General features: G+C 65.4%; 1 protein-coding gene across 1 annotated transcript; it reads right to left on the bottom strand.

Moving 5' to 3' along the window:
- Positions 1-4,100: 4,100 nt before the first annotated feature.
- Positions 4,101-7,294, bottom strand: PMVK (phosphomevalonate kinase). Its single transcript, XM_073322944.1, has 5 exons — positions 7,118-7,294; positions 6,210-6,273; positions 5,971-6,123; positions 5,751-5,880; positions 4,101-5,181 (listed from the first exon to the last, which is right to left on the bottom strand). Exons 1-5 carry the CDS (start codon positions 7,201-7,203, stop codon positions 5,045-5,047), a joined length of 570 nt encoding a protein of 189 aa, XP_073179045.1. The 5' UTR covers positions 7,204-7,294; the 3' UTR covers positions 4,101-5,044.
- Positions 7,295-9,821: the final 2,527 nt, after the last annotated feature.

Here is a 9,821-nt window from a genome sequence, read left to right as displayed (position 1 = left end):
GCCCATTCCCCAGCCAGGGGCTGGTCTCCCAGCCAGGGGAGGAGGGGGCAGCCTCCCCTGCTGAGATGGGGCACATGCCTCCCCAGCAGCACTGTATGGCCTCAGGGTGCCGAATGCGAGGAGCCCCAGCTGATGCATCCATAAAGTTGAGTTAAAGGGTTGCCATGGACATGGCTTCCTGCTGCTATCGCTCATGGGGACTCAGCCGTGATCTGCAGGAGGCGGATGCCTGCCCACGGGGCTGGCACGGGCAGAAGGGCTGGGCCAGGGACAGAGGGAGTTGGGTGCAGGAGGGAGCGGGTGCCAATCCAGCTATCGCTAACCAGCCGATACCCCGCGTCCCCAGCTGGCACTAGGGTGGGCTGTTTGTCTGCTGCCTGGGGAGGGGGTCCCTGCATGGGCAGGGAGGGTGCTGTAGCTTGACACACACCACGCCAGCACGTTGTGTCCCCGCCGAGTGGGGCCTAAGCCTCTGGGAGGGGAAATAGAGCAGGAGGGGGAGGCTGCAGAGTGGTTAACGGCCATCCCCCATCTGCGCCCTGCCAAGCTGTCTCCCAGAGATGGGGCCCAGGTCTCTCCCGAGAGGATGACCCTGCCCCAGGAGGTCCCTGCTCAGTTCAAGGGGCTGCTGCCCCTTTAAAGAGTCTCCTGTGGCTGCTGCGATTATATAACATCTCCTCTAATCGCCTTAGATGTGATTTTTGACAAGGCTGATGGCAGCAGACAGAGGGTGGGGGTTATGGGCAGCAGCTGGAGACAGGAGTTATGGAGCCCCTCAAGGCCAGCTCGGAGCAGGGGGCCTGGTCCCCCAGAGCTCCCGCCTGCCCTGACACAGGTCCCACAACCAAGCTCCATGCTGCTGAACAAGGGTTGGCTCCTGGGAGTGTTCTGTGGGGGTAGCATGGCAGCCTGTCTCCATCAGCCCACAGTGCAGAGCGCTTACCTTCACTGCAAGCAAACAGAAGCCAGATCAAACTATCAAACACTTGCTGCAAGGTTGCATTGAATTGTGGTTTGATTGCTTAGTCCCCAGAGCAGTAACACCCAAGAACCCAAAGCCAGAGAGAGACAAAGCAGGCTGCTCCCAGGGCAGACACACAACTGACCCCACCCTGGCTGGCTGGCTCTGGTCGGACAGGCTTCCCTGCAGAATGCCATAGGCTGCACGAGGAACAGGAATCCCCTGACATTTAAAGCAACAGCTTACAATGTCCATATGCCACAGGAACCACCCCACATTTGGGGTTCTCTCCCCTCAGGCTCCTAAATCACTAGCCGTTTGCTTCTGCCTCAGGGACTCATCCACAAAGCTGGGCGTTGAACCCAGCTCTCCCCTGCCCCAGCTCAGCCCTGAGACCCGGCCCAGCCTGTCTTCACCATCTTGAGAGGGGCTGGCAAACGCAGTCGCCTTGCCCAAGTCCCTGCTGCTTTCCCCTCCTGGGCCTCCAGGCTGCCTTGTTGGGCCGCCCCACCCAGGCTGCTGCAGGTGCGTGGGTGGACTGGCCCAGGGGCTGTAGATGAACGTGGCCCCCGAAGCTCCCCCTGCCATCGAGTGCAGGGACCTTGAGCGACCCCACCACTCTCCGTCAGACTGGCTTGGCTGGGCACCCCCAGACCCAGCTGCCTGGTCAGTCCTCCCTCCCCTAGGCTGGGAAGGGGCACGACTGGACCCAAAGCTCAGCCTAGCCCTGCAGTAACCACATACCCTACCATGGCACTGAGTGGGGGCTGGGCTGTGCTGCTCAGCTAGTCCCGCCCGGGGTCTCAGGGCAGCCCTCCTCCTAGACACTGCAGCGGTGCTGGCCCAGGGCTCCGGGAGCTCCCGCTCTCATGGGCTCCCAATGCAGCAATGCCCCACAGCAAGGGCACGTGAGTCACAGTCCTGCCAGCCCCAGAATGTGGCCCCTGTGAGAAATGAAGTGGGGGGGAGAGGGAAGAGAGGGCTGCACAGCCCCAGCCCCCTTTCTCCTCTCCAGGCAGTATTTAGGTCTAGGACGAGGGCTGCTGGAGTCCAGCACAGAACCCCCGGTCCCCCTTATTACCTCGGAGCAGCCCATGGGGCAGTGTCCTCCAGCCCCACCCTGACCCAGCCAGCTGCTCCACACGGAAACAGGATTGCAGTTGTTAGTTATTAGATTGGCTCGTTCTGCTTAGGACGTAGCTAATCCACAGGGAATTGGCTGCAGCAAAACTATTAACCACAGCACAAGGCGCCCAGCTGCCATGCCCCCGCCGCACCGGCCCCAGGAGTTAAACCGCTTACCCATGCATGCAGGGCAGAGGACTCCTGGCTCTCGGAGGGGTGCAGGCTCAGCATGGGGGCTGAGGCAGTTGGAGGGGCTGTGGCTCCAGCCTTTGATTTTCCTCTCTACAGATCCAAACAAACCTGCCTCCGAAACCCAAATAGGAACACCCACCCCCCCCCAACCTGCAGCGAGGGCTCAAACTTACTTTAACTTTTGTCTGGGCTGGTGATTTCTCGATCCAGGATGGCCCCCAGTCTCCTGCCCCAGCTAGCCCAGCCCTGAACCTGCCCCCCACCCCTTTGCTGGTGCCCCTCAGTCCCAACCCACAGTCCTCCTTGCCCCTCCACCCCCTGGAGCCAAGTGGGTGAGATGTGGACAAATATTCAATAGGGACCAACAGGCCATATGCTCTGGCCTCGAGCTCCATGCCGGAGACCCACGGGTTGGTGCCTAACGCTGACATGCCCTCACGCTGGGGGGCTGGAACTCTGGGGCCTGGAGTGTCCCCCCTCCTTTTAGAAAAATGGGGGACCATCAAGTGCAGTCCCCCCTGCCCCCGAGCCAGCCGGTCCCCTGCCCCAGAGGGAAATGGCCCCGTACCCCCTGCCCCACCCCCTGAGCCAGCCAATCTGGGCCTGGAGCCGCACAGGAGCTGGTCCCCCTAATCCCCCAACTTGCTCTGACAGCTTGGAGAAAGCCGAGGCCCAGGGGCTGCACCATTGACAGAGGCCACTAGAGGGAGCTGCAGATTCAGCCAGGACACACCTGGTCCCAGCACCGGCACCCGGCTGCAGGTAACCAGGCCAAGGGGCAGGATGGGGCCGTGCTGTCTGGGAAGCAGCTCCCAGCAGGGACTGGCAACGCTCCATGAACCGGGCTGGCAGCCCGAGCTTGCGGGGGGATAAATGCCACTGAACCCCCGCCCCACCATCTCACTAGGGCTGCCCCAGTTCCTGCCCAGACAGGCTCCTTCCTGCCATGCTGTGGGCCCCAGGCCTTCAGCCTGCAGGGGAGAGCCCCCCCATTGGTGAGCCCCATAAGCAAAGGGCTCTCGGCCCAGCTGGAGCAATTCATGGACCAGTGGAAGGAGACATCCCGTCTGCAGCTGAGAGCACTGCAGGTTGTAATGGGCTTGGCACTGCCCTGCTTCCCTTCCAGCCAGAGGCACCCCACACTCCCACCCTCGCACCTAACTCAGCATTGGGGCACAGTGCCCCCCACTGGTGAGAGTGCCGCTCACTCAGCAGCCTCACAAAATCGTAGACTGGAAGGGACCTGGAGAGTTCATCTAGCCCAGCCCCCCGGACCCATGGCAGGACTAAGTATCATCTAGACCAGGGGTTCTCAAACTGGGGATGGGGACCCCTGAGGGGATTGTGAAATTATTACATGGGGGGGGTCGTGAGCTGTCAGAGGCTTCCTGTGTGAAAGGGGTCCCCAGTACAAAAGTTTGAGAACTACTGATCTAGACCATCCCTGACAGGGGTTTGTCAAACCTGCTCCTACAAACTTCCAGTGATGGAGATTCCACAACCTCCCTGGGCAATTTATTCCAGGGCTTCACCACCCCGAGAGTCAGGAATTTTTTCCTAACATCCAGCCTAAACCACCCTTGCTGCAATTTAAGCCCAGTGCTTCTTGTCCTATTCTGAGAGGCTACTGAGAACCATTTACCTCCTGCGACAGAGAGCCAGCCACCGGACGTCCTTGGGCAATGCCAGTGCAAGCTGCCTCTGGGGAGGGGGTGTGAATGGCTGAGCTCCACCACCCAGGCAGCCCCTCCCCCAGAACCCGGCACCACGGGGGCTGGGATTTCACCCCATTTTCACGCGGTAAATAACGGGCGCACACGGGTTGGCGTTTCTCACCTGTCAGCTTTATTCCAGGGGCAGCGACACCTCATTGCTCTGGCTCCCCTCGTATTGACACCTGTCCTGGCGCCGTGGGCCGTGATTAGCGCACCCAGAGGGGGAGCTACATTCCCAGCGGGGGTTTGCAGCAGGCAAGATGGACGGGCATGAGCGGCTCCGGGTCCCCGGGACGCAGAAAGCAGTGCAGAGTGGAGCAGGCTGGTATATGGGCACCCATGACAAGGCACAGACAGCCGCCGCCGCCACAGGGGGCATGAGCCGTCTGGGCACAGTGGTGCAGGGAGGCTGGCAGCTAAGCAAGGGGCAGCAGTGCTGGGCATCATGGGGCAGGCGATGGCAGCCTCAGGCCACGCTGCCAATGAGCGGGGATGCAAAGGGACCTGGTGAGAGGGGACCGAGCGGCCTGGGCCAAAGCCAGGGGTTCTCAACCTGGGGGTCGCGAGGTGTCAGCCCCGCACGCGGGGTCACCAGTACAAAGCGTTTGAGAACCCCTGGCCTGAGCAGTGGGTGCTACGCCCTCTGGGGGCAGACAGGGCAGCTACAGCTCGTTATACAGCAGAGCCCTGCTCTGGGTCCCACCCCGGGAGAGGGATTGCCCCAGAGGCTGAAGACAGGGCAAGAGCCCAGGGACCTGCTCTGGGGTCCTCTGTTTGGTCTCAGTGCAGGGTGGTCCCGCAGGGCGAGAGGCTGAACGGCACCTGCAGCAGGGCAGCGTGCAAACCCCCTGGAACGGGCTCTGAAAAGAACCACAGGAACTGGCCTTCTGCCCTCAAGGAATGGAGTCTGGGCGCAGCCCCACTCAGCGCGCCTGGCCCTCAACCTGCAGCGCCTCCCACAGTGGGGTCCCAGCCGGGATGGGGCTTTCTGCGACGTTTTCTTTGGTCTGAGTCCTGGGCTGTGCCTGGCCTCTCCTCCCGCTGCAGGACGCTATAATTTGCTGTAGATGAAGTGCAGCAGCTTCTCCAGCTGGCTGTCCAGAGAGAGCTCGTCCCCGTCGTTGGTGATGACCCAGTCGAAGGTCACGCCCTGGTCCAGGCCGCACTCGGACTCTGCGTTGTCCACCCCTGGAGAGGAGCAAACCCAGAGATGTGAGCTCCCTGCAGATGGACTGGGGCAATGGACAAGCACCGTCCCCCCGATCCGGTGCTGGCCCCAGCACTCCCAATCCTGGCTGGATGGCCATGAGCTGCAGCCACACGGCTGAGGGCACCAGCCAGGGATGGCACAGCCAGGCAAACTCTGCAGAGCCAGCCTGGAAAACGGCTCTTCCCCAGCACTCCTCCTCCAGCCTCGGCTGCTCCACACAGCTCAGCTGGGAGGGAGGAACCAGGGGGGCAGCGGCAGCTGGGGGTGCAATACGGCCAACCCCAGGGAGTTTTGTGCGGTCTCTCTTCAAGCCCCAGGAGTCAGGGAGAATCTCCACTCTCCCTTAGAGACCAGAGAAGTGCCCAGACTCATGGTGTGCAGGGAAACGAGACCCGAGCGTGACTGAAAGGCTCAGAGGCCGCAAGGCGAAGACCCGAACCGCCCGCACACCTCAGCATTTGCTGGTGCCTGGCTCGTGATGGCTGAACACGGAGCAGAACCTGGCAGTTCTCAGCCGTTGTCGTTACCCCAAACCGGTGCCACTCACCCGCTATGAACACCCAGTTCCTCCTCTTCCTCGTCTCCTCTGTCGCGACCACCCGCACCAGCTGCACCGCGGCCCCGTACACGTCCTGGAACCACTCCACGTCCGACAGGCGCCGCGTGTCACTCACCACCTGCGCAGGGAAGGAGATGTCACGGGGGGGGCTGCCGGCAAGGGGGAGTGGCTCCTAGTTGCCCCTCTCCCTGGCTGGCCCCCTCCTTACCCAAACGGGCTGCGTTACACCCTCCACCACGATCCTGCAGAAGAAGCCCGGGTCTGTGTTGCGTTTCTCCTCCCCCCAGCGGATCATGTCCTTCCGGTAGGTCTCTTTGTAATCGCTGGCGTCCAGCAGCCGCTGGAAATCCAGCCCGTGCTCCTGCAGAGAGAGAAGAGGTGGCCCTGAGCCTGGGCTCAGCCGCTCCGGGCGCCTCCTGGGCCGCAGGGGGGGTGGCAGGGCAGTACCTTGGCATACTGCTCCTTGAGGGGTCCCGACAGCTGGAGGATGGCGCAGACATCTGGCCCCAACCTGCCAGGGGGAGGCACAAGGGGTTGGAGGGTGACAGGCAGCGGCCCCAATTCCTGCCAGGCCCATGGGAAGAGAGAGATGCATTTCCCCCCTACCCCAGCAGTTCCCAAACGTTTATCCTGGGGACCCCTTTCGCTGAGCAAGCCTGAGTGCCACCCCCCCTTATACATTTAAAACACCCGTATAAACGCTGGAAGCAAAACAGGGTTTGGGGGTGGAGGCTGACAGCTCACAACCCCCCAAGTAGGGTGCCCCGACCCTGGGGGGCTTCCCAGGGCCAGACTGCGGCCAGCAACCCCCCCCCAGGCCTTAGACCCCCGCTACCACCCGATGGGGGTCCCGATACAAGCACCTTGGCGTAGGTGCCCCCCACGTGGGGCCCTCACTGCCCCCGCCCCTCGTGCTGCCCCATATCCCCGCCCGGGCTCCTCCCTCCTCTCCTGAGCAGCGTCACGCCACCGCGGCCTCCCCTGGCCTGGATCGCCGCGAACGGAGCCACCCCCAGTTCCCCGCCCGGTCCCGGATCCCCCGGTCCGGTCCGGTCCCTGCTTCCTCCCTGCCGGTCCGGTCCCGGTTCTGGATCCCCCGGTCCGGTCCGGACCCTGCTCCCTCCCCGCCGGTCCGGTCCCGGATCCCCCGGTCCGGTCCGGTCCCGGACCCCCCCCCGTCCGATCCCGGTTCTGGATCCCCTCCCCAGTCCGGACCCTGCTCCCCCCCGGTCCGGTCCCGGATCTGGATCCCACCCTCCGGTCCGGTCCCTGCTCCCCCCCCAGCCCGGTCCCGGTCCCGGTTCCCCCCCGTCCGGTCCGGTCCCGGATCTGGATCCCACCCTCCGGTCCGGTACCGGTTCTGGATTTCCTCCGCCACGAAGTCCTTGCCCGACTTCCTCTTGCCGCTCAGCAGCAGCACCAGCCGCGGGAGCCCGGCCATGGGGCTGGGACACCCCCGCCGCGCAGCGCACGTGGGCCCGCCCGGGACAGACCATCCGGGCCGGGGGGGGCCCCGAAACCGGACTCCCCTGCGTGGATTCGAGCAGTCGGAAGCTCCTCCTCCTCCTCGGGCCCGCCGTGGTACAGTCCGTTTTCACCCTGCCGCCTACGTGGTGAAACCCGATTCCCCCCCTCTGCTGGACATGGGCCGGCCCATCCCAGGCGCTGCTGCCCACGAGGGGGAGCGCTACCACTGCCACAAGAGAGGGGACAATGGTGCAGCCCGAAAAGGGGCGGAGTCAAGTCTGCTGGGGGGAGGAGCCTCCATAGCTCCTCCCCCTGGGTATGAAGGGGAACTGGGGTCTTGGCCTCGCTTCGTGTTACGTCCGATCCCCCAGCCAGTCCCACCCCCGCCGGGCAGCAAACTCCATTGGAAACAGACCCCTCCCCCCAGCACAGCGCCCCCTGCGGAGCCCCCTTACCCTGCAGCACAGCGCCCCCCACGGAGCCCCTCTCCCCCCAGCACAGCGCCCCCTCTTGAGCCCCCTTACCCTGCAGCATAGCGCCCCCCACGGAGCCCCTCTCCCCCCAGCACAGCGCCCCCTCTTGAGCCCCCTTCCCCCGCAGCACAGCGCCCCCTGCGGAGCCCCCTTACCCTGCAGCACAGCGCCCCCCACGGAGCCCCTCTCCCCCCAGCACAGCGCCCCCTCTTGAGCCCCCTTCCCCCGCAGCACAGCGCCCCCCACGGAGCCCCTCTCCCCCCAGCACAGCGCCCCCTCTTGAGCCCCCCACCCCCGCAGCACAGCGCCCCCCACGGAGCCCCTCTTCCCCCAGCACAGCGCCCCCTGCAGAGCCCCCTGACCCTGCAGCACAGCGCCCCCTCTTGAACCCCCCTCCCCCGCAGCACAGCGCCCCCTACGGAGCCCCTCTCCCCCCAGCACAGCGCCCTCTCTTGAGCCCCCCTCCCCCCAGCACAGCGCCCCCTACAGAGCCCCCTGACTCTGCAGCACAGCGCCCCCCACAGAGCCCCTCTCCCCCCAGCACAGCGCCCCCTGCGGAGCCCCCTGACCCTGCAGCACAGTGCCCCCTACGGAGCCTCCCACCACCGCAGCACAGCGCCCCCCACGGAGCCCCTCTCCCCCCAGCACAGCGCCCCCTGCGGAGCCCCCTGACCCTGCAGCACAGCGCCCCCTCTTGAACCCCCCTCCCCCGCAGCACAGCGCCCTCTACGGAGCCCCTCTCCCCGCAGCACAGCGCCCTCTCTTGAGCCCCCCTCCCCCCCAGCACAGAGCCCCCTGACCCTGCAGCACAGCACCCCCCACGGAGCCCTTCTCCCCCCAGCACAGCGCCCCCTACAGAGCCCCCCTCCCCTGCAGCACAGCGCCCCCTACGGAGCCCCCCTCCCCTGCAGCACAGCGCCCCCTACGGAGCCTCCCACCACCGCAGCACAGCGCCCCCTACGGAGCCCCTCTCCCCCCAGCACAGCGCCCCCTGCGGAGCCCCCTGACCCTGCAGCACAGCGCCCCCCACGGAGCCCCTCTCCCCCCAGCACAGCGCCCCCCACGGAGCCCCCTGACCCTGCAGCACAGCGCCCCCTACGGAGCCTCCCACCACCGCAGCACAGCGCCCCCTACGGAGCCCCCCCCCCCATCTGGAAGCTTCCTGCACCGCCACCCAGGGCTAGAAACTTACTTTTTCTTTACAGGGGAAGGCTGAAGCCGGGGGTCTGTCACTGCAGTGCAGCCAGATACTAAGGGCCCCTGCCAGGGCTGGGCCACGGTGCTCTGGTCCCCTTATGCCGGGGGCTCCGGGGGGCTGCAGCTCCCTGCCCATCTCAGTCCCAGCCTGGCCTAGCTCCAGCTCCGATGGCCCTGCCGAGGCAGCAGAGCCATGGGGCAGCTTTTGTCAAGGTGAGATCTGGCCCTCCAGCCCTTTAAAACCAGCCACAGCTGTGGGGCGTCCAGCTGCAGCCCAGGGCAACCACAGCGACCCCCATGGCTCCAGCCAGGTGCCGAAAGCAGCCGCCCAGTCCAGCCCGGAGAGCAGGGGCAGGTGCCGGGGCCACGGGATGGGAGCTGATCGAGGGCAGCAGAAACAAGGCTTCCCCACACTAAGGGCCACGGGTGGTGAGAAGCCTCAACCCTGGGGCGTCTCCAGGGAACCCCCACCCCATGGAGCTGAGAGTAGCCAGCTGTCCCTGCACCCCAGAGGAGACCAGGGCTGGGGAGCCATAGCGAAGGGCCCAGCTTACTGGGAGGGGGAGAGCTCTGGCCTGGGGGGCCAGGCTGGACGCAGGAATCCCTGGGTGGGTTCTCTGGCCTGGGCGATGCGGGGTTCGGTGGAAGACGACAATGGGCTCTGCTGGGCTGACGTGGGGCAGGCTGGCCTGGGGCCCACGGGAGCGGAGGGCCTGGGAGTGGCGAAGGAGGCGTCTCACCGGGCACTGGCATCATTTGCTCCACCCCCAGTCCCCCAAGGAAACGGGCCCCACGGCAGCGCTGCCCAGGGAACCATGTGGGCGGGCAGGCAGGGTGCTGCCGACCCTTGGAAGCTGCCCCCCGGCCCCAGTGCCCCACGGTGTACGCAGCCCCGCCCCACTCAACAGCGGCCAGCCTCAGG

This window comes from Lepidochelys kempii, chromosome 24 (genome assembly GCF_965140265.1).
Source record: "Lepidochelys kempii isolate rLepKem1 chromosome 24, rLepKem1.hap2, whole genome shotgun sequence".
Classification (NCBI taxonomy): domain Eukaryota; kingdom Metazoa; phylum Chordata; order Testudines; family Cheloniidae; genus Lepidochelys; species Lepidochelys kempii.
The sequence above is the reverse complement of the archived record's forward strand: the minus strand, read 5'-3'. Positions and strand labels throughout refer to the sequence as shown.